At 53.1% G+C, this 27,990-nt stretch overlaps 10 protein-coding genes across 10 annotated transcripts; 7 read left to right on the forward strand and 3 right to left on the reverse strand.

Annotated features, from left to right (window-relative positions):
- Window positions 1–331: 331 nt before the first annotated feature.
- On the reverse strand, window positions 332–3,649 carry MYCFIDRAFT_202861 (uncharacterized protein; the record flags this gene model as incomplete). Its single annotated transcript, XM_007926460.1, has 2 exons — window positions 332–512; window positions 573–3,649. 2 exons carry the CDS (start codon window positions 3,647–3,649, stop codon window positions 332–334), a joined length of 3,258 nt encoding a protein of 1,085 aa, XP_007924651.1.
- A 790-nt stretch (window positions 3,650–4,439) lies between these two features.
- MYCFIDRAFT_173093 (uncharacterized protein) lies at window positions 4,440–6,595 on the forward strand (the record flags this gene model as incomplete). The annotated part of the gene is made up of 14 exons (XM_007926461.1): window positions 4,440–4,656; window positions 4,683–4,908; window positions 4,940–5,360; window positions 5,386–5,470; window positions 5,515–5,531; window positions 5,573–5,645; window positions 5,672–5,759; window positions 5,822–5,836; window positions 5,868–5,882; window positions 5,963–6,061; window positions 6,096–6,112; window positions 6,159–6,398; window positions 6,432–6,476; window positions 6,519–6,595. 14 exons carry the CDS (start codon window positions 4,440–4,442, stop codon window positions 6,593–6,595), a joined length of 1,635 nt encoding a protein of 544 aa, XP_007924652.1.
- Window positions 6,596–9,042: 2,447 nt separating this feature from the next.
- MYCFIDRAFT_202862 (uncharacterized protein) lies at window positions 9,043–9,943 on the reverse strand. Its single transcript, XM_007926462.1, has 2 exons — window positions 9,585–9,943; window positions 9,043–9,535 (listed from the first exon to the last, which is right to left on the reverse strand). Exons 1-2 carry the CDS (start codon window positions 9,653–9,655, stop codon window positions 9,082–9,084), a joined length of 525 nt encoding a protein of 174 aa, XP_007924653.1. The 5' UTR covers window positions 9,656–9,943; the 3' UTR covers window positions 9,043–9,081.
- A 350-nt stretch (window positions 9,944–10,293) lies between these two features.
- On the forward strand, window positions 10,294–11,586 carry MYCFIDRAFT_207141 (uncharacterized protein; the record flags this gene model as incomplete). Its single annotated transcript, XM_007926463.1, has 7 exons — window positions 10,294–10,937; window positions 10,969–11,039; window positions 11,074–11,175; window positions 11,218–11,249; window positions 11,281–11,400; window positions 11,433–11,511; window positions 11,543–11,586. Exons 1-7 carry the CDS (start codon window positions 10,864–10,866, stop codon window positions 11,584–11,586), a joined length of 522 nt encoding a protein of 173 aa, XP_007924654.1. The 5' UTR covers window positions 10,294–10,863.
- Window positions 11,587–11,960: 374 nt separating this feature from the next.
- Window positions 11,961–14,777, forward strand: MYCFIDRAFT_214589 (uncharacterized protein). The gene is made up of 2 exons (XM_007926464.1): window positions 11,961–13,399; window positions 13,459–14,777. Exons 1-2 carry the CDS (start codon window positions 12,157–12,159, stop codon window positions 14,499–14,501), a joined length of 2,286 nt encoding a protein of 761 aa, XP_007924655.1. The 5' UTR covers window positions 11,961–12,156; the 3' UTR covers window positions 14,502–14,777.
- A 262-nt stretch (window positions 14,778–15,039) lies between these two features.
- MYCFIDRAFT_195202 (uncharacterized protein) lies at window positions 15,040–16,363 on the forward strand (the record flags this gene model as incomplete). The annotated part of the gene is made up of 3 exons (XM_007926465.1): window positions 15,040–15,499; window positions 15,717–16,235; window positions 16,293–16,363. 3 exons carry the CDS (start codon window positions 15,040–15,042, stop codon window positions 16,361–16,363), a joined length of 1,050 nt encoding a protein of 349 aa, XP_007924656.1.
- Window positions 16,364–17,098: 735 nt separating this feature from the next.
- Window positions 17,099–19,603, forward strand: MYCFIDRAFT_214590 (uncharacterized protein). Its single transcript, XM_007926466.1, has one exon. It carries the CDS (start codon window positions 17,113–17,115, stop codon window positions 19,408–19,410), a length of 2,298 nt encoding a protein of 765 aa, XP_007924657.1. The 5' UTR covers window positions 17,099–17,112; the 3' UTR covers window positions 19,411–19,603.
- Window positions 19,604–20,585: 982 nt separating this feature from the next.
- On the forward strand, window positions 20,586–22,956 carry MYCFIDRAFT_195204 (uncharacterized protein; the record flags this gene model as incomplete). The annotated part of the gene is made up of 2 exons (XM_007926467.1): window positions 20,586–20,663; window positions 20,947–22,956. The coding sequence occupies 2 exons, from the start codon at window positions 20,586–20,588 to the stop codon at window positions 22,954–22,956; spliced, it is 2,088 nt and encodes a 695-aa protein (XP_007924658.1).
- Window positions 22,957–24,054: 1,098 nt separating this feature from the next.
- On the reverse strand, window positions 24,055–25,982 carry MYCFIDRAFT_214591 (uncharacterized protein; the record flags this gene model as incomplete). Its single annotated transcript, XM_007926468.1, has 1 exon — window positions 24,055–25,982. One exon carries the CDS (start codon window positions 25,980–25,982, stop codon window positions 24,615–24,617), a length of 1,368 nt encoding a protein of 455 aa, XP_007924659.1. The 3' UTR covers window positions 24,055–24,614.
- A 665-nt stretch (window positions 25,983–26,647) lies between these two features.
- MYCFIDRAFT_202864 (uncharacterized protein) lies at window positions 26,648–27,946 on the forward strand (the record flags this gene model as incomplete). Its single annotated transcript, XM_007926469.1, has 1 exon — window positions 26,648–27,946. The coding sequence occupies exon 1, from the start codon at window positions 26,804–26,806 to the stop codon at window positions 27,944–27,946; it is 1,143 nt and encodes a 380-aa protein (XP_007924660.1). The 5' UTR covers window positions 26,648–26,803.
- Window positions 27,947–27,990: the final 44 nt, after the last annotated feature.

Consider the following 27,990-nt stretch of genomic DNA (forward strand, 5'->3'; position numbering starts at 1 on the left):
GGTTGGAGGATAGGGGGGGTGAGAAGAGGTGAACCCATGACTGAATCAGAGATTTCGATGTGGAAATCGAGAGGAAGAGTGCAGCAGTAATCGGTCGAGGCTCCGCAGCAGCACCATATAGAGATCTTCATCGCAGTGCAATGACAGCATGCTCTGATCTCGTCAGCGCTCGGCGAAGCTCATATGCCCAATGCCCGCCACGGCATTGGAATCAAATGCACGTTATCTACTTCAAATTCTATTCCTACGCCCAAACGCCCATGTTTCCTGCTCTTAGCAAAGCATACGCAGATATGGATCGAGTGGTAATCCGATCGTGGTGTCCGTAGCTCTACAGATACAGAGATTGAGCAGCCACGATATCTCGTCGAACCTTGGTAAGAGACTGTTCGAATTTCTCTTTCAGTTCCTCACTTCCCATGACCTTGGCAGCTTCCGCAGTCTGGCGGAGAAGCTCCTCGAGGCGGCGGAAGAGTCGGATGAGGGATCCTTCGTAGACATCTGTCATTGTGCTGCGGACATGATCAATCAGTACTTGCAGTTTCAAAATTTGAGTGGTGGTGAGCACTTACCAGATCTTTGCGAATGTCTCGCCATGGCACCAAGCATACACGACCTCCATCAGCTGAGGCTTAAAGGATTGCAAGTATTCCTCTTCGTTGACAAGGACCTTGCACTCCATCGAGACCTTGGCGACCTGTCGAGCTGCGGCCTGGACTTCCCTAAAGGCCTTGCCGAGCTCTTCCTTCAGCTGTGGCGCGTCATCGCTCTTCTCCTCGAAGATGAAACAAGATAGAACGGCTGCGCACTGCTCCGGTGTGAGATCGTTGAAAAAGCCGTTGAACAAAAGTTCTGATATCACAAGCTCGTCACCAGTAGAGATCTCGCACGCCACGCGAGCCTTGATTTGCACGACATCTGCTTCGTTGACGAATCCTAAACGGCGAAGGACACGCTTGCGATTCTTGAGCTCGTCGAGCTGCAGCACAGACAAAGCATCTGTCATCTTCTTGCGAAGATTCTTGATCTCAGTCCCGAGCTCGACCTTGGCAGCGTATTTGTCGTAAAGCTCAGGTAGACGCTCTGACTTGTGCAGAGGATGCGAAAGCAGCTTGTGTTCCAGGACTTCAATCTTGCGGAGGAGCTTCTTGAATCCATCATCGTTGATGCCCATATTCTCAATCGGATCCAGAATGGCTACACCATCTGGAAAGCGGCGCGAGATCTCCTCAAGGGCCTTGCGTACAGTATTTCGCTGCTCTTGTGCTCTCAGGTCGTTGGGCATGAATACTCTAAGATGACCGACGCTGTCAATCGTACCATTCATGACGGGTACAACCTCCATCTTGCTCTTCTCGCCTGGTGCAGGTGGTCGAACGCCTGGAGGAAGGTCATCCTTGAGTTGACTGCGATCCGGTGGAGTCACATCGGCAGCAACATTCATGATGACATCAACCACCACACGTTGCGAGGATGGGATGTCTTCTGCAGTCTGATTCCGACCAGGCCTCACGTTGGTGAAGTTGACGACCGCACCCCAGCCAAAGTCGTGATCCTTGTACTTGATCTTGACTAATCGACCGCTCTGCAGGAATCTAGTCAGGTACTGTGGATGGTTGATGACTTTCTTCATATCGTTGGCGTAGTTCGTGAGGCTCTGACGCAGATCGTAGTACTCCTTGATCTCGGCCTCATCTTCAATGATCATGTCAGCACGCTTCTGCTCCAGCTCCATCAATTGCTTCTCCAGTCCAGAGACCGAAGCAGCATTCTGAAATTGGAAGAAGCAGCGCTCCAGCATAAACTCTGGGCTGATGCCCTCAACTCGAATAAGGTTGAGTACCATGTTGTAGCCAAGATGGAAGGCGCTGTTGAGCTTGTCCTGTTCGCCACGGACAATCTCCTTCGCCACAGTGGGATCCATCTTTTCGTCGATCATCATGATCACAATACCTCGCTCATCGAGACCTCTTCGACCAGCGCGACCTGACATTTGAATAAACTCGGAAGGTGTTACCCAGCGCTGGGTGACACCATCAAACTTGCGCACAGAGGTGAAAACGACGGTCTTCGCCGGCATGTTCAGACCAATCGAGAAGGTCTCGGTTGCGAAGAGGACCTTGATGAGACCTTCCTGGAACAGAATCTCGATGGTTTCCTTCAGGATGGGAAGAAGACCGGAGTGGTGGATGCCAATGCCACGGCGTAAGAGTGGTAGAAGATGCAAGATCTGTGGCAGCTGCTTATCCTCTTCTGACAGCATCTCGATTGCGGAATCGAAGACCTTTTGCACCATCTGCTTTTCCGAGTCATCGTTGAATGCCAGTTGGGACATCTGCAGAGCATAGGTCTCGCATTCTCGCTTGGAGAAAGAGAATACAATAACAGGGTTGTAGTTCTTCATCATGATCATCTTGACGATCTTGTAGATGTCTGTCGGACCTTCCTTCTTGCCACCCTTGTTCGTCTTCTTATCCTTGCCTCGGCCTTTTCGCTTAGCCATGGGATCAGACCCGTCATCGCCGGCCTTTTCAGCAATGGCGGCCATAGCCTTGTTGAAGTTCTCCTCTCGAAAAACCCCCTTCTCGTCCACAACCAGATGGATCCCTTCGGCACCAGCTGGAAAGAAGTAGTGCTGTAGTGGAGTCGGGCGGAAGTCGGTGTAGACGACGTGACATGGCTGGTTGTGAGTCTTGGTGATCCATTCTGCAAATTGCATGGCATTGGGGATGGTGGCAGACAGGAAGACATAGCGCACCTTGTCTGGCAAGAGGATGATGGTCTCTTCCCAGACTACACCTCGTGACTTGTCACGCATGTAGTGCACTTCGTCGAAGACTACCCATGCAACCTCACGCATGATCTCGCTGCCGCGATACAGCATAGATCGCAGAATCTCGGTAGTCATGACGAGACAAGTGGCGGTGGGGTTGATGGTGACATCGCCAGTCATCAAACCAACGTCACCGAACTCAGCCTGGAACTCACGATATTTCTGGTTGCTGAGCGCCTTGATCGGACTGGTGTAAATAATTCGCTGGTTGTTCTTCAGACATTGCGCAATGGCATATTCAGCGACTACGGTCTTTCCCGCGCTGGTGTGCGCGGAGACCAGAACAGACTCATTGCGCTCGATGGAAGCGATAGATACTTCCTGGAATGGATCGAGTTGGAAGGGCCATACGCGCGCCGGCTCCTCTGGGCGCTTGTGCTGCGAGATGGGCACGTATTCGTAGTCTGGTGGCAGTGAGACTTGATGCCGCACTTGGTGTTGCAATACAACAGCCTGGTCTTCCTTCTGCGCCTGCAGTCCCGCCGCGGCTGCGACCTCACGCGATTGCTCAGTCTCGAAAGTATCTGCTACAATGGGCTCCGGCTCATTCTCGCGGCGTTGTCGCTTCTGGCCACGCTGGTCGTCAGAGGATGGTGTTGCTGTATCAGCGCCAGCGCCAGCGCCAGCGCCATTGCCGCTCGCGGGATCCTTCGTCTCTGTGTGATCGTGTCCGATGGCCGCAGCATCTGACATGGCCACGTCGGCGCTGCCATTTTTAATGTCTCCGTTCAGGCTGCGCTTCCTGCTCTTTTTGTGCTTTGCGCCGCCATTCGCTTGCGGCTTCTCATCGAAGACATCGAACAAGTCGTCCTCCATGATGGCCCTCTCTGCCCGTGGTAATTTCGAGGAGCAGAATGCACGTGTGAGTGAGATGACAATGTTGGAGTGCTGGTGGTTTCTGCCGTTGTTTGTACCAAAAGTTCGATCGAGCTGCACGTGCACGTACGCCAAGCCGCCAAGCACGATCTAAAACTCAAACCTTGCACGGGGATCGCCGCAGAGCCGCACTCTCTCCGCAGGCCCACGCCCACGCTCCGAGCCTGATCCGGACTCGCATCAGCAACACCTCCAGCTACAATACACCTGTGACAGACATTCTGATTTCACGCCATAATTCAGCTGACCTGACTATAACAGTAGTGCCGCATACTGCAACCGATGAAAGTCGACATGTCGCCGCCTCCGTGCTCTGAGGCCACCAAAAGCTTCGCCTCGCTCTGGATCCTCACCACTTCAGCCACGCCCGCAACGGTCAACTTCGACCAAAACAAGCACAAGATGGCCGCACCCTGCGCCTTAGCCGCACCTAACGATCAACGGTATGAGTGAGAACGTGCCGTGAGACTCCGACCGCCAGTCGCAATTATTAGATCGCTACGCCAGCCGTGATTACGGCGCTCCTCCCACGGCTCCGTCAACTGCCTCAGCTGGAGAGCCGAAGCACAATTGTCCGCGCTATGTACCTTTGTATATGCACAACATGGTATTGCATGCTGCTCCACCCTGACTCTTTCTCCGTTTTTCCTTCTCTTTGAAACTAATACCGACCCACTGACACGCTGACTCAAAACACTCATTTCACGACGCTGGATACGAACAGCCCAGCATGATTACAGGGCTCGTCGTTGGTCTCATCACAGGCATGCTGGCCGCCTGTGTTCTCGTAGCCTTGATTTTCACCTATGCGCTGCGAGAACGGAAGAAGGCTGCTTTGCGGAAGAAGGGATACCTTTCAGCGCCGCCGACTCCAATTCAATTCGAGGTCACACCTCCACCACCAGGAATGGTAGAGCTGGAGTCGCCAATTGAGACGCCTGACCGAAGTCGTTCAATAGCATCGACAATGCAGAGCTATTCGCCTCCACCCTCACGTTCAACTACCACATCAAAGAGATCGATGTGCAGCAATTCACTTCCACCATCTCGGTCTACTACGAGATCTATGACCGGTATGATCAGTTCCACCGCGCGGACATCAAGAGGCAGACGTCCTCGAGATATCGTTACTGCCCGCTCACCTCTAACACTCGCAATGGAACCATCGACTGGGATCAGCTCACCAGTAAGCTCAATGCGTGCTTCAATTATGTCACCACCGTCGCCGAGGACCGGTATCTGGAGTGGTGCGAGAAGTCCCGTGAGCCTGCAGGACTTCCCTGTGAGCATACAAGAGGACGATGAAAAGATTAGCGTTCGAGCACCATCGCCAGCATTATATCTCGACACCTTGACTCCTGGTCCTCCAATTACAGGGTACTACGCAACACGCAAGCCTGTACCCCATCGCAACATGACTGTGGTTCTTGAAGGGGACTCTCGGCCAGCTAGTCCACAAGAAGATTCAAAACCATGCTCTCGAGCACCGTCAGTCAGCGGCGAATCTTTCAACTTCAATGCCTTTGACACACCAGTCGTTCAGACTGCAACAGCATACGACTTCACCAAACCAGCCAATACATCTCGACATTCCGTGATCCGACTTGACGAGCACGGCAAAGCGATGATACCAGATCAACCAGCAGCGACGGTACTGCAGTGAAGCAGAAAAAGAGCTCGATCTCCCAGCTTCGATCGCGAGCAGTCCAACAGCATCACCTCCGAATAATGGCCACAGTGCCTTCATGATACCCGATGATTGTGACGACGTAACGACTTGTATATATCCCACAAGCCGAAGCGAGCAGAGTTGGAAGCTCGCGTGATAATGGTACTTCGGTATAATGTCTTAGGCAGAATCAGAACTGGCATAATTTACTCGTTGGTCGCCTCCTCTATGCATCATTCTCAGTACAGCAAGTCGAGTTGTCAGCAGGTGTGTTGTCTTGACGCTTCTCAAAGGCTTGATCACCGCCTCGTCTGCACTTTGTCATGGTTCATCGGCTCTCCAACATGATGAGATCGAAGGAAGATCCCCTGTTGTGTCAGCGTCGACAACACAACGAAGGATCAGGACCTTCTCCTGCGCTATCGAGAACAGACCGAATGAAGATCAGCTCTGATGACGTACTCTCAAATGATCTACGCTGCACGTGAGACATGAATCATGGCCGTGGGGTACGGCTCGGTCCGGAAGATGCGGCTATAGGTAGCTTCAGCATAGCTAGCTCTCATCATCACCAACATTGAAAGCTCACTCAAGACATTATCATTGCAAAAATGGGCAGCCGCCTCTCCAAACCCAAAGGTCCAGCCGGGAGAACAGAATCCTCTGTCCCGGCCAGACCCAACGTGCCCCGCGCGATTAATTCCCGTACAATCGTAGCCCCAGCCGCAGCCGCAGTTGGGGCTTTAATACTTTTCGTATATGCACGAACCAGTATTCGAGCTGCCAAGGCTAATGCTCAGAGGCATAGAGATGCAGATACTGGAGGCGAGGGGTTGAGTTTGTTGGCGGAGCATCGAAGACGGCATGGGATGGCGAGGAAAGTTGAAGGTGATGAGGGTGGGACGGTGAGGCAGTTGGGGAGGGAGATTTTTGGGGGCGGTGGGAAGAAGCTTGAAGGGGATAGGGGTAGGGAGGGTGTAGATGGGGAAGATGAGATGAGTAAGATTTTGAAGATTAAGGGTGGGAGGAAGCGGAGTGGTGAGGAGAAGTGAGAGGTATGGGTGTCAGAGAAAGAGAGGATTTATGGTCTGTGGGAAGGTGTTGGAAGCCCTTCTTTGGGCATCGGATTCGCTCAGTAAGAGCGAATGGTCGACTTTGATACACCTTACACGTCGTTTGACGATGCTGTTCAGGACGCCAGAGTCTTGAGCATCTAAGATCCTGTCCGCGACTAGACAAGCTCTCATAGCTGGGCAAGACCTCAAGCGTGGCTACGACAAAGATCTATCTATGCGGAAGCCAGCCGCTACTTCGCGCTACCTTGCTGCGTGACTGGTGGGTACGTCTGGAGAGGTCAAAAGTCATGCTGACGCTATCGGAGAGATGTATCCCTTCAAATTTGGGGCAAACAGTCTCGACATTCGGACGTCGAATTGCCTCACTTGCCATCAAGGTCTCTTCCCATGGTTGACTGGCCCTGCATTGCGCCACCTGGAACCCTATTCTTGTGTCAGAGAGATGGAGCTGGCACGAATTAAGGCGGCGCAAGAGCGAGCAAGCTGTGTAAAGACATCATTGCTGGGTATATCATTAGTCTATAAGTCATTACCTGGACGGAAAATCCCGTCCTCCCAAGCTACTATTTGGAGTGTCCGGACAGCTCTGCAGGATTCCTGCTCCCTCCCGGTTGTCCTTCCTGGCCAGGCAATTCCGCTGCATGCCATCCTTTCGAACTCGACATCTCTTGCGCCGCTGGACTTGCAGCATCCATTTCTGATATTGGGGCATTATGAGGCGCTTCGACGAGTTCCTTGATTTCCCGACCACCGTATCCATTCGAGCCCTCCATTCTTGCTGCATCAGAGCCCTTTCTTTTCCGATAGAGAAAAAATGCCGCACCTCCCAGCACTGCAAGTCCAGCGATCACTCCAATAACGATCCCTGCGATTGCTCCCCCACTTAGACCGCCGCCATCGCTGCTGCCACTCGCAACAGATGACGAATCAGATCCCGTAGAATTCGAAGAAGAATTCGAGGATCCAAATGAGGTATCCAAAGGTGTAGGCAAGGGCGCTGGTGGTATAGCTTCGCTTCCAGGATTGAGTCGATTGTTGCGTATACAAGTCATGAAAGATTTCGGAGCAGCCAGAGTGATTGGCCTTGCGGAGTCTGCTATAGGCATGAAAGCAGTGATGAGTGGTGCCACGAAGTAATTGGCGTAGTAATAATTCTCGAGCGTTGCGGCTCCATATTGCGACCACATCAAGCTGTAGCTGCCGTTGATCGTGCAGATGGATTCGTTCACGAGCGACTGGCTACCCGTAAGAGCTCCGCCAAGCGAAGGTGGTCCTCCGCTGACCGACATTGGCAGAGATTCGTTGAAGAAGACTTTGCAGGACGCAGGGAAATTCTCCGTAAGCATTCGAGCCAGGTCGGAGCAGACGGTCGGTAGCGAGGTCGAGTTAAGGTTGCCATCTGGAGCGGAAGTAGGGTTCCCAGTCAGATTGACTGAATACTGGTTCGTCAGATCAAGAAAGTCGTTCACGCAGGTCTCGTCGAGCGCCTGCAAACACCCTCCAGAATCGTTTTGGCCCCTCTCGAAGGTGTTCAGTGTGAATTCGTTGATCCACAAGTAGCATGCATCGTAGCCAAGGTCGTAGTTGTTGGAGAAATTCGAGTTGCCTGGAGAAAACCATAAGGAGAGTTCGGTAATGTTACTATTCCCGGTGGAATTATATGACTGATAAGCTGTTCCTGCCCAGCTGATGGGCGAATTGGTTGTGCCCACGTCTGGATTAAAGGAGACGAGACTTGTCTATCGAAGAAGTGTCAAGATGAGAGTGGTCAGTGTGCTACTTGGATGACATACCGCATTGGCGTCTGCGAAACTCCGGTTGCACAGCTGAGAACCATTGAACGCGCTGTCCCGCGCATTACCTGGCGCGCCGGCATTCAATTGAGCCGCCGTAAAGCCTACGGCCGACGTAATAAGAAGGATTCGGGTTCGCATGGTTGCTCCAGATGATAGCAAGCAAAACGACACCTGAAAGGGGCAAAAGAGAGAAACAGAGCAGGATGCCTACCTGTGCCGCTCCGCTGTGCGGAAATCTGTAAACAGCTGAGAAGCAGAGTTTCAAATCATACCGTAAGTGTTATGGTGTAGTCAGATGATGTCCTTCTTCAGGTCTAGAAAGAAGCTAAGCATTCAGCCTCTTGTACAGTACCACCCTCTCGTACAGCTAGCCTCTAACAGCTAATAATTTGAGCGCCACTGTCTACATAGACCTCGGCGGCTCGGCCTTGCCGCCTTGGCCTGAACGGTTATGGTGTTATTTCCAATGCTTTGAGTGCTAGTCCTGAAGCGTATTCGTATTTCTGCCAATGTGGTGCTGATCATGTCTCTATCTGGATATCCCGTTTTCTGGATCGGGTATCTGGTTTAGGGAAAACTGATGGTTGACGAGTTGGAGGCTTCAAAATGTACTGATGGAATACTCTCGTACACAGCGCATCTGTATCTGTTTCTGCCAATGTACATGAAATACACCTCTACCATCCGGTGATCACCTGCGATCTCGCACGAGCGCTCGATCGATGGAGATGTTCATTGATAGGGTACGACACTATCTATTGTGTTAAGGAATCCGCAGTCCGCGAGACAAGACAAGACCGAAGAACGAATTTCTGACTACGGCTTCGAGAGCTATCTACCTTGCTCTCTGAACTTGCTGCGCATGCCTTGGGCCAGGCGGCACCTACCGTCCTTCCTCTGCCCCAGTAGTCCGATTTCCACCAACCAGGGAAACAGAGTACGGGATTCGTTGAGCTTCTGTGCCTTCTGCAACAAAGTGTCCGGCCTGCCCTGCAAGTACTTCGCGATCTCTTCGAAAAGCTCTGACCAGATCGGATACTTCTCCGGACTGCGGGAAGACAGTAGAATCTTTCGCGCATAGATATGTCTTATGGCTTCTTCAAAGACGATATTCTCGTCTTCGTCTTCAATTTCTTCATCCTCCTCATCGTCGCCTTCTTCATCGTCGTCGTTCTGAGCGACATCTTCGACATCGTCCTCGTCGTACCGGTTGTCATCGATTCTTTCATCAGCATGGGCGCACCGCATGCCTTCAGGATTATCCGACCGCCAATAAGATAGTTGCCTTGACGAGTTAACTTATACTCGAGCTTGTCAAGCAAATCTTGGCTTACTTGACATCGAATATCATGCCATGGCTCATAATCCTCATGTCGCCTGTAATCCGACAAAGGCTTGACATCATCTATGACATCTTTCTCGGTCCAGAACATTCTTGCCCAGACTATGGGTAGCTCAGTGCTTGAGCCTGATTGCCATTGAGTCCAGACACCGGTCATGACGACATCTCCATCCTTTGAGACTTGGATCATCGGCAGCATCTGGATGCTTATCAGGATCAAAGGTCCAGTTGTCGGCATTGAAAAAGTAATAGCGCGAGGGAACACCGAGCATGTCGATCCTGTCATGTCTGTATAGCGCGCCATGGGTGACGGGCAGACAACTCTGTCCGTTCGGAGCCTTTGCTATTTCTACTCGAACTCTGTTGCTGCTGTACTTCTTTTCCACGGCATCGATGAGCGCTGGACTGTGACCGAAGCCTCCACTGAGAACTATAGTCGAAGTGCGCTGATAATCGAAATGCTTCTCGATGAGGGACAGAACTTCCTTGATGCCATGCTTGATGATGTCTTCCACCAGGTCAACCTCAACTGTGATGCGCGCAGCGGTCGTGCCAACAAATTGCATGGGCCACGGCCACTGCGTACCTTGCCGAGGTTTTTTGAAGTCCTCAAAGTAGGAATATGCCTGTCGCCGAAAGCTCTCGTCGCGGATGCCGTGAACCTCTGCAAGATATGAATTGATGTCTACTCCGAATTCGCGATGCCAACTCAAGACTATTGGCTTACCCGAGGGAGCTCTCATCGGATCTGCTACGATGAATTTTGCCTTTGTCCAGCGTATCATTGAACACATTAACGAGAAGCCCCCGGGGGGTACTTTAGGCTACAATACTAGGTCTCCTGCAATCTTCTTAAGACCGGCAAAGGTGGCTTGAGGCCGAGATTATATAACGGAGTCGAATTGCGAGCTCTGCTTACGAACGTTTTGAACGCAGGCAGTGAGCATAGTAGCTTGAACTTGACACAGCTCTTCTCTCGGGGTCTGGCAGTGCTTAGTCCAGAAGCCCTCGCCCGTTTTGACGTGGTCCTACCCACGCAGCTGGTCGGTCTACCATCTTGCAAAGGCTTCTCGGAACTGACGGTGGTGTCCAGGATGACGACACGCAGGTTGCTGAGTCGGTGGACAATGTGGAGGAAGTCTATACGCGTCTGAAATTGCAGTGCTGAATGTAGTTCTCCTGTTGCGGACGTGCTGACTGACAGGTGTGTTGTTCTCCTCCACAGCAGGAGACCATCTGCCGAATGCAGTAGCGTCCGTATCTTTAGCAGCATGCCGATGACCTCGACAGGCCACACGACTGCCCGACACGTTCTCATACATACGCTTCCATGCATAGGCCTGAGGTGTTCCGCATTCCTCGTATTGTGGCCTGAGACTTGGCATGACTTTCCATAGCTCTGGCTCGCATCATTTGCAGGGCAGACGCGTTCCTATCGATGGCTCTCGTCAATCATAACGCCTGCTGTGGGAGATTTCCAGCGTTCACAGGTGCAGCCACTGAAGGCGTTCAGAAGGACTGGTGCCTGGAGGTGCCTGTCGATTCAAGTCATGTGCTCGAAGGAGAGAGCTGGCGGCGGTGGGGTGGCGAGTAGGCGCGCGAGATCCATGATGGCGGTCATGCAGAAGATGCACTGCCACGCAATGCATGCAAGCTTGTGGGTGCGAATGTTTGTGAGGCTGTGTCAGGAACCTTCGTTTCAGAATCGTGGGTTTAGGAACAAGGTGCTGACGGATCCGCTCCGGCTCCTGTGCAGCGTGTCTTCATTGAGACGTCAGGGCACGTATTGTTTGAGATGGGCAGGCAGAGTGGCATGAGGATGTGATGATGTTTGCGAAAGAGAACTTGCACGGAGAGAGGGAGATGTACAGCAGAAGCACTGAAGCAGCGGGGACCGGCTATTGGCCCTCGCGATTCGGGTAATGAAACCCAATGGGGATTGCGGGTGAGCGAACATGTTCACAGTGCACACGCACATGCCGAGAGCCGCTTGAACATTTGATGCTATTTTTAATTGATTGTTTCGATCGAACCGGATGACGACTTCAGAGTTCACGTCCGCACCTGTGACGACCAGGACACATCCAATTGTGTGTTCGCAGCCGGCATATGCGACGTCAGATGGATCCTACCGTGTACTTTCACTCACGTTGCTCCCAATCCATTCGTCCGCTTCGCCTGTGACTGCCGATGTGAAGTGCGCTGAATCCTTGCCTTGCTTGCTGTTCGTCCTGCGCCGCCTTCCCAGCGCCGTCGCCAATCTGTCCAGTGCCAGCGTGTCAAAAAGTGGTGCAGCGACATTCTTTGTACCCTACCCGTCCGTCCAAAAAGGTGTCGAGCGAGCTACCTCCATCTGGTCGGCGGCCGCTAATCACTGTGAATCCTTCAGCGCCGCCAGTCCACAAGCGCTGCGCTGGGCTGGTGCTGCTGGGTCCTTTGCGCTTCCGACCAACATCCCAAACGATCGCACGTCGCTCGCCCGCACACTGCTGTGCTATTCCTAGCGCAGCAACACACCTCATCGCTGCACGCACCTGGAGCGCACGCCCAGGAACAGGGCAACCATGGACTCACTCAACCCTTCCCCGTCGCCTTCGGCGCGTCAGCAGCCTCCCAATATAAGACACTCTGCGTCCGCTTCGCCTCATCCGCCTACGTTGGCCGCTTCCTTTGCTCCTGATGATGCCAGCAGCGCCACACAAACAACCAACGGCCCCGCAAGCAACAGCAACACCTTCGCGACCGCACTGAACTCCTCAGGCCACTTCGCCGACCCCAGCTTCACCACCGATTACGCTCAGCAGGCGCGCGCGCAGTCGCCCTTTGCACCGCCCTTCCCGGACTGCCAGCAGCAGCAACACCAGCAGCAGACGAACAACAGCAATACCTTCTTCCACACACAGAACACTGCCGAGTCCTTTCCTACCTTCGACATCAACCAGCCGAGCTTCGACCAGAACGGCGGCTTCGACCCCACCCTACTCGCGACCGATATCAGTCCTGCCTCGCTAGACCTCCTGCCTGCCGACGCAGACTTATCGAGCGACCAGACGCTAGAACTAGATCCCATGGCGACCATGGCGCAGTCACACTCGCCAACTCCTCCGCATCTCGTCGCAGACCAGACCACGTGCATGTCAGGCAGTCCGAGCCCACATGCCTCGCCAAGATTCGCACAACCCACCTACCACATGAACAGGCCGCGAAACGTTTCAGAGTCGCTTGACCCGTCAAGTGCCATGTTTCCGCAGGGGGCGAATGAGTGGATGGGCATGAATGCATACCGATCGCACAAGCGGACACCCTCAGACAATCATTCAGACATTTCTTCCAACCATGCCTCGCCATATTTGTGCACCTTCGACAGTTTTGACGCTCACTCATCTCCTATGCTCAATGCATCTAATGACCCAAATTTTAACGACAATCTCGATATGCAGGCATTCACGCTCAACGACCAGCAAGCGCAACATTTCTCGCACAGTCCAGCTCACAGCCCTGGACATTCACCTCATCTCATGCCTCAGCCGCAGCAGATGCTACCTCAGTTCACATCGCAGGACGCTTTCGGCTTGGGCACGCATATGAATGGCGTTCTGCCACAGCAACCAAACGGCATGGACATGTTTCCTGGTACGGGCATGGAAGCTTTCCCGCAACTCAACAACGACAGCTCCAGCCCCGGCGGCCGAGCAGATCATATGAGCCCGCCCGAGATCAACATTGATTTCGCACCACCTTCGAGACAGCCCACCGACAGCTTCAAGCAAGAGAAGTCGGAAGATGCGCTGTCTCCGCCGGCACGGAGTAAGTTACTGCCAGACTTCCCGTGACAAGAAGATTACGTCAGCTGACTCAATTCGCAGTGAACCGCAACCGATCGAAGTCAGACTCGCATGCTGGCTCAAGATCTACGTCACCTGCGCTCGTTGGCCGTGGCAGGTCTCCTTCTGCCGGCAGTACCGGCGGGAATCTTTCGCCATTTGATAATAGCGGCTCACGTCCTTCGTCACGATCCTCGTCGCCAGCGAACGGAGGTCGTAATGGTTCAGTAGGCAGCCGCGCGCGAAGCACTAGTAATGCGTCCGATCAGCGCGACTACATCCTGGACCTGGCTGATCCTGGACGATCACCTGCGAGCGGCGACAACAAGGGGCGTGTGCAAAAGCATCCGGCGACTTTCCAATGCAACTTGTGTCCAAAGCGCTTTACGCGAGCCTACAACCTGCGATCGCATCTTCGAACACATACTGATGAGCGTCCATTTGTGTGCACCGTTTGTGGAAAGGCATTCGCTCGTCAACACGATCGAAAACGACACGAAGGCCTGCACTCTGGAGAGAAGAAATTTGTCTGCAAAGGCACGCTCCAATCTGGGTCGCAATGGGGATGTGCGAGGCGCTTCGCACGTGCAGATGCTTTGGGTCGCCACTTCCGCTCTGAAGCTGGTCGCGTGTGCATCAAGCCTCTGCTCGACGAAGAAGCAGCTGAGCGACAACGTGCTTGGATGGAAGAACAGCAACAAGCTCAAGTTGCAGCCGGACTCGTGGCTCCACAGCCTGTGATGGGCCAGCCTCAGCCAGTGGACATGATGGGCAACTTCCTCCCCGCAGCACTTCTACAGCAGTACCCAGCTCTGGCCGGCATTGACTGGAGCAATGTGCCTCAAGGCAACCCTCCAGACGATGAAGCTTACTCCGGCCGAAGCTCTTTTGATGCTTCTAGTGGAGGAGAGTATTACGAGGACCATTCAGAAAATGAAATGGGATACCAGGATCAGAACATGGGTGGTATGAATAACAACATGAATCATATGGGCATGAACAACATGGGAGGTATGCAAGCACACATGGGCGCATATGGTGGGACTACAACCTCGGATTATCTGAGTGATTTCGAAGGTCGATGATGACTTTACGGCCGGCAATAAACGAACCAGCACGACCCGTATCTTCGGAAGTGCTATGATCTCGTCCCATCGCACGAGGACGCGCTTTTATTTGGTTGGAATTTTGGATTCGTTGCATCTGATACCATGAGCGGACTGGCGGAGCAAGACCTGCTTCCAGGCAAGGATCGAAAGGATATAAAGGCGTTTGATACTGCAAGATTTTGCGTAGTCGATGATACCACCTTGAAGCTAGATTAGCAGCATATTGCACGTGAATTGAAACACCTCGAACAACGACCCCGACCTTCTCACCATTCTCATTTCAGTTGCATCTGCTCTCTTCATACACACAGCATTCGGCAATAATGGGCATGTCAAGCGAGCAACTTGAATGCGGTTGCCGAAAGTAGAAAACGATACGTCGATTACGATGGATTCAAGATCCGTCATTGCCCTCAACCCATCACTCGTGACTCCTCGGACCTCAAGAAGCCTGCACCTCCAGCTGCTATCCGTTCCTCCATGTCTCCAAACATGTCACTCTTTGGCAGCCGCCATGGATCACACAGGTCTGCACGTCTTCTCTGCTTGTGCGCCTGTCCAAGCATACACCAAGCCCTACCACCAGCGACGTACGCACAAGAAGTCGCGTGGAGGATGTATGAAGTGCAAGGAGAAACGTGTGCGCTGCGATGAGAAACAGCCGGCCTGCACACGCTGCGCCCGTCGATCGCTTGATTGCCAATATCAGCGCAGTCCTGGCTCTGAAGATTCAGTAAGCGCCAGTCCTCCCGAGGTTACGCACCACGAGCTATGCCGAGAGGAAACGCCGCCAATGCTCTCCTATGAACATGACCTTGCGTTACAACTCGGGCATCCTGAAAAGACTTTGACGAGAAGCTCAACTCAAGACCAATTGCTGAGGCATTATGAGCTTATCACGGAGCACGGTCTCGTTATGGGACCAGAGTCGAAGATGTACCACGAGAGAGTTATGCGAATGGCTGTAGACGTAAGTAAGCAAAAGAGTATTGAAGATGGTATCTCACTGACTATAGCACTCATATCTTGCGCATACACTACTTTCCATCGCCGCGCTTCACCTTACGAGATGCAACATCGACGGCTACGGCCAAAGCAACCTGCTCCACTTATCTAGTGCCCTGGAAGATTTCCAGCATGCCATTTCGAAGCCTATCTCACTTGACGACTCAGACGCTCTGATACTCACAGCTTTGATGGTCTCAATCCGATACTTCGCTTCTTGGGACGACAGTCCGCCTGAGAAGTCCTGGGTCTTCTCTAACGATCCTCAGCGACTGAGCTGGTTTACAGTCCAGCAGGGTCAATCTGCCATCCTTGCCCAAGTGAGACCGAATCACTGCCGCAGCGGCTTTCTCTCCAACTTTACAGTACAAGCCAAAGACCTTCATGGCAGGGATCGGCGTTTACCACAAGGACTGTTTGATATATGCGAAGTGACGGATCCACGAGGACCACGAGGCGTGCATGCAAACCCGTACCACGACATTGTGCATGCTCTCGCACTAATAGTGCCTCTGGAGCCTGGAATCAACAGCCTGATGAAGTATATGCACTTTTGTGCTCGAGTGCACGCACGATTCGTCGCTCTTGTGGAGAGGAATGAGCCTCGGGCGCTCCTGATCTTGGCTTACTGGTTTGCTCTGTTGTGCAACGTTGGAGACGTGTGGTGGTGCCAGCAGAGGGCATGGAGAGATTGCACCGCCATCTGTATGTTTCTGGACCTCCACGATTGCGATGAAGTACGACGGCTTCTGGATTTCCCAGCTGAGGCATGCGGGTACATCCTCTCCGGGCGAGACAATACCTGCTCAGTTCTAGACCCGCTTGGAGATTGAAATCGGGAAAAGCGACACCTAGATTGATGTTATTACTGGCACGAGCGACCTTAGTTCGCAGCAATGAAGTGACTTCAATGCTCTTGCAAATCCTCTTTGCGTAGACACGACGGTGTCGTCTTCGTCCAAGTAGCGACGGTAGAGATTCCGACGAGAGATGTTAGCGCTCGTATGCCACCACTATCGACATGGTATTATCCGACGGTCAGCTCGCCGAAAAAGGCGTCGCAGAACATATCATCGAGATGGGACTCTTCTGGTTGTCGATGGGATCAACTCCGTGAAGATGATGTCAGAGTATTAGGAGCAATCTTGATCCTTCGAAGGTTTGCAGGACTGGCAAGGGCAGAATATCTTGAATAGAACAGACACAATGTGCCTAGCGTACGATAAAGAAGAAGATGTTGATGCTTCAGAATAAGAAATGGTTCATCTGTGGGAGGGTCGACGTGTGCACAGACTGCATGATAAAACCTGGAGAAGTCTCATCATATGAGTACATGCCTTGTAGTATTGCTAGCAATTCGCTGTTGTTCTCACGCCACACCACTTGAGCGGCGATATACTGACTTGGTGCGGCAATACTGTAATGCAGTCGAGGAGGAAAGCGCGCCGCACAGACTTTCTGCCTGAGGTTTACATTTTCGATCCGTGCACCAGACTTTCTGAAGTTGTTTCGTCAGTGTTTGCCCACGAAGTAAATCCATCACGACCACGCTCAACCCATAGTCGACACCGGTTCTGAGTGTATGTTCGGCGTTCCCCGCGTCTGCCGATTCAGTGTGGTGCGATTTGGCCGAGATCAAGAAAGAGTAAAAGTTGCAACAAATTTTATCAGGAACTTGAGTCACGAGCCATCAGTCACATCTCAGAGGCCAATCCCCAAGCCAGCGCGGCAGCGCAGTATAGCGACCAGAAACCTCCGCAGAATGGCGACGAACAATGCGCAGGGCGCGAACAAAGCGGCCAGTCTCGAACACATTACCTCTCAACTTCAAACCCTTGGCATTTCCGAGCTGCCCAAACCGCAAGGAGTTCGTTTGCACCCACAGCACAACCCAGTTGATGTATATCGAGCCGTGATTATTGAGAAACTGCAAGACATCGCGGGCGCCGATCCAGAGATCATTAACAACGCAGTCCAATGGACTCAGGATCTCAAGCATGGAGATCTCGTTCTTCCCGTGCCGGCTTTGCGATTGAAGGGCAAGAAGCCAGATGAGCTGGCCAAGGAGATCGCAGAAAAGCTCCAGTCACCACTTTTGGAACGAGTCGAGGCTGAAAAGACCTTTGTGCGCTTCTTTTTCAAGCCAGAGCATCTTGCCAAGCTTGTGATTCCAGCAATTCATCAGCAGAATGCCGACTACGGTTTCAACCCATCGCTTGGTCTCGAAGACCCTTCAAATCCAGCTTCTCGACACAAGAAAGTGATAGTGGAATACTCCAGTCCGAACATCGCGAAAGAGTTCCACACTGGCCATCTGCGAAGCACTATCATCGGAGGCTTCCTGGTCAAGCTGTTTGAGCGTGCGGGATGGCAAGCTATCTCCATGAACTATCTCGGTGATTGGGGAAAGCAATACGGCATCCTTTCTGAGGGCTTCGAGAAATATGGAAACGAGGAAGAGCTTTTAAAGGACCCAGTGAAGCACCTGAATGAGGTCTACGTCAAGATCAATCGCGACAACTCCGAGGAGCAGAAGCCCGCGAAGGTGCTTACAGAGAAGAAGACTGCGCTTGAGCAGCTCAAGAACCCACCTCCACCAAAGAAGCCAGCTAAAGGCAAGGAAGCTCCGCCACCACCACCAAAGTGGACCGATGAACAGGAGCAGGAACTCCAAAACGTCACGGCAGAGCTGGAAAAGGTTCAACAAGAATTAATCAATAAGCCCAGCATTGACGAAAAAGCCCGTCGCTTCTTTAAGCGCATGGTTGACGGAGATCCAGAAGCACTGAAGAATTGGCAACGTTTCCGACAGCTGTCAATCGATGCCTACATTAAGATGTATGCTCGCTTGAACATCAAGTTTGACGACTACAGCGGCGAATCGACCGTCAAGGAAGAAGACATGGAGAAGGCGGCCAAAGTGCTGCAAGAGAAGGGTATTAGCGAAGAGAGCAAAGGTGCCATCATTGTTGATCTGGCGAAGCACGGACACCCAACGTTGGGCAAGACGCTTGTCAAGAAGAGTGACGGTACATCACTTTACCTCACCCGTGACATCGCTGCCAACTTTGAGCGTTACGAAAAATACCACTTCGACCACATGATATATGTGATTGCCTCGCAGCAGGATGTTCACGTGAAGCAATTCTTCACGATCTTATCGTTGATGGGCCCGCCGTACAAGGACATTGTTGAGAAATGCAAGAACATCAGCTTCGGCATGGTCAAGGATCCTAAGGGCCAGACCATGAGTACTCGCAAGGGTACAGTCATCTCGCTGGCGGACAGTCTGGATAACGCGAAGGATTTTATGCACAACGTGATGAAGGGGAATCGAGAAAAGTATGAGCAGGTCGAGAATCCAGAGGCTACCGCGGACATCCTTGCCATTTCTGCCATCATGGTCCAGGATTACAGCGGCAAGATGGTCAATGGCTACAACTTCGACATGGACAGGATGACCAGCTTCGAGGGTGACACTGGCCCGTATCTGCAGTACTCGCACGCCCGCCTGTGCTCCATTAAGCGGAAAGCGGGAGTGTCGGACGGGGAAATGGTGAAGGCAGATCTCAGCCTTATCACTGCCAAAGAAGGAGTGCTGCTCATCCGATCACTTGCACAATGGCCGGATGTCTTCCTCAACACGTACAAGACGCAGGAGCCCGTCACTGTGCTCTCATATCTCTTCAAGATGTCGCATATGCTCAGCTCGTGCTACGATGCGATCGACAGGAACAACAACAACGCCAAGACGCTGAGCGTTATGTATGCGGACAGCGCAGAGAAGAAGGTGGCTCTGATGGCAATGTACGAGGCGGCCAGAATTGTGCTCAACAACGGCATGCAATTGCTCGGGCTTTCTCCTGTGCAGAGGATGTAGAAGAGGACGGAGATGCATGGGTCCGGCGTTTCGGCGAGCGAGTTCATGTAGCATGTTAGCATGATGTGGCAGCCAAACGCCCAGGATACGGCGGGAGTCCTCCTGCGACGGGTCTGGGAGACATGATTGTCTCCGTTAGCTATGCCGCCTCTTATCACTGATGGCTTGAGATAGACCGAAGTGTTCATCAAGCAACGTCTTTTTCTCATCTTTGCCTCTCATGGTTGTCGCACGGCAGATCCAGAGCCACAGTCTGATCGCCTTCGAGCATTCCTGCTTTGCGGAGAGCTTCTCCGTACTTGCGTTTCACAGCATGCAAACGCAGACGTGGAGCCTCGAGAGCCTGTCTCATCAGGCTTCGCTTCTGCCGCCAATCGTGTTACCAAGGTACAGCTTGACATCGGAATGACAAGGACTTACGGACTGAAAATGTCGACCATTGTGTTGTAGCAGTTCAATAATCTTCGACGTCACGTTCCCTCGGTCGAAACGGTCGGAAAAGCTTCTGGACCATTTCACGCCATGTGCTGCACCGCACCCACCTTTTATCACTGGTGGCGTTCGGGGAAATGGCGGTGAGGCAGACTCTGGCACGGCTGCGAACATCTAGGAACCAGATGTTTTTTTTTGGGGCTGTGCTGTGCTGTGCTTCCGATTTCTTCCACTTCGCGATGTCGTGCATTCGGATGAAATGGTGAGATCTGGGATTCCAGGCAGAGGCTTCTCCAGACTCCAGGTGCGCGCGAGGTGGGATGTTCATTGTTCCCAGCACTGGAGAGGCGTGGCGCGAAGAAGAACTGCGATCGCTCTGACTGCAGGCGTTTCTCGACCACGAACTGCTGGAGGTGTTTGCCGTCATATGGCATATGGCTGGGTGAAGGTTTGTGACAGCCTACTGTAGTAACTGTACCTCTGCGTCTCTGGCCTGTCGGTGGCATCCACCTCCCGCTGCAGGCCCCGTCGCCCATTGTGTCTAGTTTCCCAGCACCAGCACCCCAGACTTTGGGCTCCCATCGGCCTGTGGCAATTTCACCTCCTCCAAGGCCCGCTTGCTGCCCATCCATCAGCGCCGCTTACTGCTACTACTGTACTGATATGATTATGCGCCCGGCACCTGCGCACGCACAACACGCTGCGAGTCGCCGCCGCCCGTATAAGTTATCCTGCTGCGCTGCATGCCGCTGCCGCTGCCGCTGCCGCTGCCGCTGCCCACCCCGAGCTCTCGTGCTGTGACTCTCCGCTTCTGCACACCGGTGAGCTCCAGCAACCAAACGCACGTCAGTGGCCAGGCGCAAACACTCATCCGCCTGCCTGTTCCTCTGCCGCTCCTCGCCCAACAATGACCTTGCGCTATCCGAGACATCGCACAATGAATTCACCACCACAAGCACCCTCCAACCAGCCTCGACGGTAGCACTTGACACCGACACTTCCTCGCTTAGCTAGCGGCACCGCCCGGCATCGCGTCACTCAGACCAAGCATCGACCATCGCTACTTGCGCCAAAGTTGACCGCAGCCCTCTACACACGCCTGAGGCCGCAGTCAAAAGATGCCTGAAGGGGGAGCCTCAAGCCGCCACGGTCGCAGACTACGACAGCGATGGCAGTTGTGTGAAGCCCGGAACCGAGGTGTCCGCGAAGCAGAATGCCTCCGCTGGGAGACGCCATGAGCCGCAGAAAACGCCATCTCGGACACCGAAACAGGCGCAGGCCACGACTCGACGAGAGCCCAGTGACTCGGGTTACTCGTCACAGAACAGTACTGCGCAGGCGCAGGCGCAGGCGAAGGCGAAGGCCATGCCTGCCCCGCTGTCAATCCCGACCCAGAATGCAGCACGTCAGCCGGCATCGACACCAATGAGTCCCACCAAGTCCAACACCAAGAGACCCATCGTTCACAGACACGACAGTGGTCGTAGTAGATCACAGACCACTGTGCAGCCGGCATCGAAGCCGCACGACAAATGCGACGATCGCAACTGTCGAGATCCCGACTGTCCAACGAGCCGCAACAAGGAGCGACGCAAAACGATGTATGTGTCGCAACCGCTGCCATCTCCCGCAACAGCGCATCCATATGCGCAAATTCCGCCATACCAGTATGGTCGGAAAATGCCTCCTCCACCGCTACCGCTGCAGCGAACTGCATCCCGACCTGGCCGGCCTCAGAGCTTCCATGCTGGCATGCCATTGCCATACTCTGCATCGCAACCAGGTCCGCCGCCTGCTCAGTCGGCTTATTACTACACCCAAGGCTATGGCCAACCATCTGCGTACGCCGCGACACCTTCGAGCCAACAAATCTACGTACCCGCGTCGCCCGTCACTCCCATGGTGCCTCCTTCGCCAACGTCACCAAATGCTGCTGGCTATCCTGGCTATCCGGGAGGAATAATATCTGCACGCATACCCAACCCGAACGTTGCGGGCATGGAACCGCCAAAGCTAGCTCCCAATCCGGGTCTTCCAATTCGAACCTCAGCTCGACGACCTGACAATCGGCCTCCGCCAGCCACCTATCCAAACGATTCAGCGACGACCAGCGACTCAGAGACTGGCTCCGACTGCGAGTCTGAGGAAGAGTATCAGCGACGCAGAGAGGCTGCGGGACGTCGGCGACGACGCTCTTCCTACGTTGACCATCGATCGAAGTCTCGGCCGCGAAACAAGTCTCGTGGTCACGACGCTGTAATTGCAACGGTGACGCGCTCGACTCACTCGCGCCGTCCGTCGATGGGCAAATCATATTACACCGACTCATACGTACCCACCCGACGAAACAGTCTGAGAGACCCTCGAACAGAACGCCTTCACCGAGCGCCGTACTCTGACAACGGCCCTGGCTATTCGTCAGACAATTTCGACTCTGACCGAACTTCTGGTGCTGTGGTCCATACTCGACACAGCGCGCCAACATCGAAGCAACATAGTCGTCGGCCATCCGTGTCGACCAATGCTTCATCAGGAGGCACAAAGGCAACAACACTATCGAGCGTGACCGATTATTCACGCGCGATCATAGAAGACTCGCGCGGGCGACGTGTCGTCTACTTGTCAAAGGAACAGCAAGCTGAGCTCATCAAGCAACACCAGCGACAGAAGCTTCAAGACTCGCTTGACGAACAGGAACGCCTTGCGAATATGCGCTTCAACGCTGCTAGCGATTACCAAAAAGAGATGTCTGGTGGGGTTGATGGCTATCAGATGAGCGCCGAGAACATCAAGAACTTGAATCGCACGTCGAAGCCACCATCTCGATCGCATATGTCAGGTCGGAGCGGCAAGTCAGCCGGGTCCGGCTCTAAAGCGTCTCGATCCAATGGAGTGAAGATCCACGCTGGTGGTACTGTTCTTCACGTCGACGGAGACATGGCGATGCAAGTCCGCACTACTGATGACGGCGAAGTTCATCTCGTACTCGGCAATGGACGCGAGATTGAATACAACAGCAGCTCCAAGGGAAGCAGCCGGTCCAGAGTCTCTCGAGGAAGAGACAGAAACCGCATCCCAGAAGCCGATGAAGGAGGCTATGAGAGACCTCTTTAAAATCCTCGGCGATTCTGGAATCGAATCGCACACACGAACACTTGACGATTTACCACGATCTATCACATCATATCACGACATACCTGTCCATGTCCACGTCCATCTGGCCTTTTCAGCATCACAGCGTTCCAGCGAATCTTGCAGCGATTTTACCACCCTTCCCAAACCTCCTTGGCTTGAGCGTTCAACTTTTTTTTTCACTTTCTATTTTGGATACCCAACCCCAATATCGCTTACCATTTTGACTGTGACTGGGTGAAGAGTTCTGAGCTCCGAAAATACGAGAACATGACAAGACCTGTGAGGGAGGCAGGAGGGAGGGAGGGGGAGAGGAAGAACGAATTTTACGAGTACGAGGAAAAGGGGAAAAAAAGTCGAAAAGGATTGATGATTTTGAGATATTTGAAAATGTTTCTTTTTTCTTTTCTTTTCTTTTTGCGCTTTGATGCTATGCTATGCTGGGAAACCCGCCCCCACCCTGTTTGTTTTGCTTCTGAAACAGGGCATGCCAAAGATTGATGAATGAATGAATGAAGCAGCTTGGAAGAAGGAAGTGTTCGACACAGGTTTTCTTTTTCTTCTTGGCTGCTCAAATTTAGCCCTGTGAGCGAGGAAAGATGATTTTTCTCTTCTGCTGTTTGTTTTGTTTTGTTTTGTTTTGTTTTGTTTTGTTTGTTAGCTATATATACCCCTCGTGAGCGTTCCGGAACGACTAGCATTGTTGAATTGAATGATGGATGGATGGTACGGTACCTACTTCTCCGACACCCCCAAGAAGTGAGGAATGAAAAAAGACTGATGACTGCTGCTGGTACGGAAGATGGATAATGAAAGGAATGGAATGGAATGGCAGATGAACGAGAATGCAATGCAATGCAATGCAATGAATGACTGTACGAAACTCTTTTTATCATCGAAGGAGATTGAGATTGCAAAAGAGAAAGCATCACTGCTATATATGTATATCGTATCGATACGATCGGATCGCACTTGGAAACGCAGTATCCTTCTCATTCATGTCATGTCATGTCATTGCATTTCATTCATACTACTCTCTACCTTATCCATCATGCTGTCTGTACGCTATCTACATACCATCTCATGTGGTATCTCGGCTGATCTACAAGCGAGAGAGAGCACTCAAAACCCAAACACCTCCAAATGCCGCTTGCTTGCTTGCTATCCACCAGGGAGAAAAAAAAACCACCACCAAATTTCATCTTGTCTCGGAGTATCTCTTCCTTGCACTTGCCATGCATCGCACCTCGGTCCGCCACGTTACAGGCGACGGCAGCCCAATCCGTAAATAATCCGGCCACGCTTGGTGCCCAAAGTCACACAAACAAGCGTGGGATTGATTTAGAAATCCTGCGTCCGAAGAACTCCAGCGTTCATCACACAGGAGCTAAAAGTTCCAATTCGTTCCACGTCGGTGCAAAAAAATTTTGCTCATCAGATACCACTACCACTAGTCTTGTGGTAGGGTGAGACAGAAATGCAGGAGAAGTCACCGTGTCAACGTGGCAGGGATTGCTTCGTCGCCCTCACGCAGGTGCAGTGCGAGCTCTCATCAACTTGCATACCTTTCATCCTCTGGGCCAGTTGCATGGGGTTCGCAAAGAGTCGATCATGCTTCTTGCACCACGAAGGCGTTCGTCTCATTCCAAGTCGCTGTCTTGACCGCCGCGGCGGTAGCCTCCCGAACGCCCACCACGGTCCTTCTTCTTGGGGGAGCTTTGTCGCGTGCTTCGATATTCAGATGAGTAGCGCGGGTTCTCAGAGGCGCGTGGGCGGTACTCGTCGTAATAGCTTGCAGTCCGAGTGCCGCTAGACTCGGTGTAGGCTGTTGTCAGGGTCTCGGATTCTGGGCCAGCTGTGTAGGAGAAGTCTCTCTTCTTTGGTGATTCAGAGCGGGACGAAACACGGTCGCGATGGTTCCTGCGTGCTGAAGCAGGCTTTGATGGGCTGGATGACTTGCGGGGAGAAGCATGGACTGGGGGAGGTGGTGGAGGAGCGCTGGCCTCTCGAGCCAGAGCAGACGCTGCTTCTTCTGCCTCTCGCTTCCAGCGACGCTCCATCTTTGCAGCTTCATGGCGTGCTCGTCTCTCTGCTCGCTCCTTTTCTTTCTCCTCGTCTTTCTTCGGCAGAAGGTTCTGGTTGGAAGACTCGCTGAGGACGGTCTCGGTCATGACATCGGATCGATCGTAAGCGCTGCTGTCGTATGCCTCGCTGTCTGCCACCCGGTTCATGCCACCGACACGCGCAGGCTTTTCCTTCTTGTACTGCTTGACATCGCGGTCACGGTAGCGCTTTGAGTGGTGTCCATGTGCAGGTCCATGATATTCGGTGTCAGCGTCAGTGCGAAGCTCAGTCATTTCATCTGTAACAGTCCTAGTGCCGTATGTGGTGGTGTAGTCGGTGAAGTCGTCCTTGTAGGTCACGGAGTGCGTCTTGCCCCATCCACGCTGTGCCAGTATACCTTTTCTGCCCTTCTCGTCTCTGCCCACCACCGAACGTGCTTGATGCTTGGCCCAGGCAATACTCTGGGTGCCAGCGATAGTACCGCCGCCCAGCTTCGTGCTCTTTGTTGCATTGCTCAGCGTCTTGCCGTCTGGGCCCTTGCGACGAAGGACTGTAGACTTGTAGTCATCCCAATCGCCTTGACGCCATCGAAAGCCACCATTCTTGGCCCAGAAGAAGAACCAGATCGAGGCAATGACCATGGCAGCGCCAAGAATAGCGAAGAGTGCGAAGAAGCCCTTGTTGTTGAAATCTTGCGGCGGTCTGGTACCTGCTCCTGGATGGAAGGTTGTTGCTGCTCTCGGGACAAGGGCGGTTCGTGCTTGGAGGTCTAGGGATTTGGCTGGTGATGCAGTGTCTGGCTGGGCATGGGCATCGCGGCGGACCAGCTTCGACGCGAATTCGTCGAGGTCGAGCGAGGACAAGTGTAGATCCGAGGTAGGCGCTTGGCTCTGACTGCCTCTAGCAACAGCGAGGAAGCCGGTCGCTGGCAATGTGGGAGGCATATTGCGCTCTGGTATGGGATGAAATTATTACCGACTGTGCTGCCGGCCGAAGCCCCAGCAGAAGACGGAGTTGTCGTGCAGTCGAGATCGTGCTTTGCGGCGATTGCAAATGCCGCTAGAATGTGCTAAGCTGGTGCGTAATGATGGAAGGCGTGTGCTGTTGATGGACGCTGGAATGCGTGGCCGTAGCGGTGGTTTCGATGCTTTCTCTGCTCTTGCCCGCCATCTCCAGCCTCGCGCTTTCTGTTTACCCTGTCGACGTTGACGAGGAAACCACGCTACGTCACTGCGAACGAGGAACCCTGAAATAGCCGCTGCGCTCCACCTCCCCGACCGACATGCATCAACACCTTTCCGCGCTCCGGATGCATCTCAGTCGGTGCTGCAACACCTTCTGCTTGTTAAATAACAGTCTCCGTCTGCCTCAACGCCCACAGCCCGGTTCTCCTTGCATTCAACGCAGCTGCGGAGGATAAGCAGCATGAGGCATGCGAGTGTCCATAGCGGAAGGCCGCGGCACCTCGGTATGTTGAGGACGAAGACGAGCGTGATGGACGAATGGCAGGGCAAGGCAAGGCAAGGCAAGGCAAGGCAAGGCAAGGGAGGGGAGGGGAGGGCAAGGCAAAGCATTAACGTCGAGCTGGGCGAGAGTTTCGACGACCTCTCAGTGCTTCAAGATTGCTAGACAAAAACTACTGTTGCGACTTCTGCAGACACGAGTCCTGTATCATACCCTGAACCTCTCCCTCTCCCCTAACACTCGCCCATTATAAGTTATTGCCTCTTGCTACTCACCCTACGCAATTCCTAATTAACCAGCCATGGGTATTGTTTCCTGGCAGCCTGCAAAGGCAATATGGACCCTCGTCGCCATCATCATCAACGCCGCGCGACTGCCAGTATGGGTGATCTGGTACCTCCCTGTGTCTATGCGACCACACCCAGCATGGACCTACAGGCAGGCGATCATGGTCGAAATCGTGCGGTCGTTCCTTTGGAATGCTTCAATGGTTCAGCTCAAGACTCCGCTGTCTTTAAAGCCGCTCGCTGAGCGACAGAAGTGGAAGGTCGCCCAGCCAGCATCTTCGACCGCATACACGGGACCAGCCAATGCTGATCCCAACATCAAGCCGGAATCGGTGGGTGGAACCTGGTACCCAACTCCACCTCCACAAGGTGGCTTGAACAAGCCAAAGATCGTCGTCATGCATCTCCACGGCGGTGCATACGTTATTGGAGATGGCAGGACGAACGACGCTGGTTTCGCCGCGAAGACTTTGATCGAGCAGACCCCGGCCACGCACGTGTACGCTCCACAATATCGCTTGTCGTCGAACCCGGGCGGCCAGTTCCCTGCGGCTCTCCAAGATGCGATCACCGCGTACGCATATGTCGTCGAAGTCGAGAACATTGCTCCGAGCAAAATTGTCTTGTCTGGTGACAGTGCCGGCGCCAACTTGGCGCTCGCGTTGACTCGCTACCTGACTGAATACGGTCCTTCGATTGGCCTCGGGCTTCCCCTCGCAACTTGGCTTTGGTCGCCTTGGGTATCGCCTTTGGGATCTCTCACTTCAGAGAGCTTCAACAAGAGCGAAAACAAAGCTACGGATTATATCACAGCTTCTTTTGGCGCCTGGGGTGCACATAGCTACCAGCCTAGAAAGGAGACGGGCATCACCTTGGACCACCCCTACATCAGCTTCACCAACACACATGTTTTCTCGACACCCGTTCCAATCTACATCTCGACCGGAGAATGCGAGGTCCTCTATGGTGAAGACGTCAGACTGGCCGAAAGCATGGCTTCGATCAAGGGTAACGATGTGACGCTACAGGTCGAGGAGCACAGCGTCCATGATACAATCCTGGCTGCTCCGCTTGTTGGCTTTGAGAAGGAAGCTACTCAAGCTGCTAAGAGAGCAGGAGATTGGTTAAGAGAAATCGATAAGACTGCAAAGTTGTAAAGTGGGAGACGGAAATATGCGAAGAGCCAGATACTGTATCAGCA

The sequence above is a fragment of the Pseudocercospora fijiensis genome (assembly GCF_000340215.1).
Source record: "Pseudocercospora fijiensis CIRAD86 unplaced genomic scaffold MYCFIscaffold_3, whole genome shotgun sequence".
Lineage (NCBI taxonomy): Eukaryota > Fungi > Ascomycota > Dothideomycetes > Mycosphaerellales > Mycosphaerellaceae > Pseudocercospora > Pseudocercospora fijiensis.

What these genes read in the sequence shown, in the direction of transcription:
- MYCFIDRAFT_214589 (XM_007926464.1), top strand. Translation starts at nt 12,157, where the DNA reads ATGGACTCACTCAACCCTTCCCCGTCGCCTTCGGCGCGTCAGCAGCCT. An exon ending in GCTGTCTCCGCCGGCACGGA is followed by an intron (nt 13,400 to 13,458) that starts GTAAGTTACTGC and finishes CTCAATTCGCAG; the next exon opens with TGAACCGCAACCGATCGAAG.
- MYCFIDRAFT_214590 (XM_007926466.1), top strand. Translation starts at nt 17,113, where the DNA reads ATGTTCGGCGTTCCCCGCGTCTGCCGATTCAGTGTGGTGCGATTTGGC.
- MYCFIDRAFT_202862 (XM_007926462.1), bottom strand. Translation starts at nt 9,655, where the DNA reads ATGATGTCAAGCCTTTGTCGGATTACAGGCGACATGAGGATTATGAGC. An exon ending in GGCATGATATTCGATGTCAA is followed by an intron (nt 9,536 to 9,584) that starts GTAAGCCAAGAT and finishes TAACTCGTCAAG; the next exon opens with GCAACTATCTTATTGGCGGT.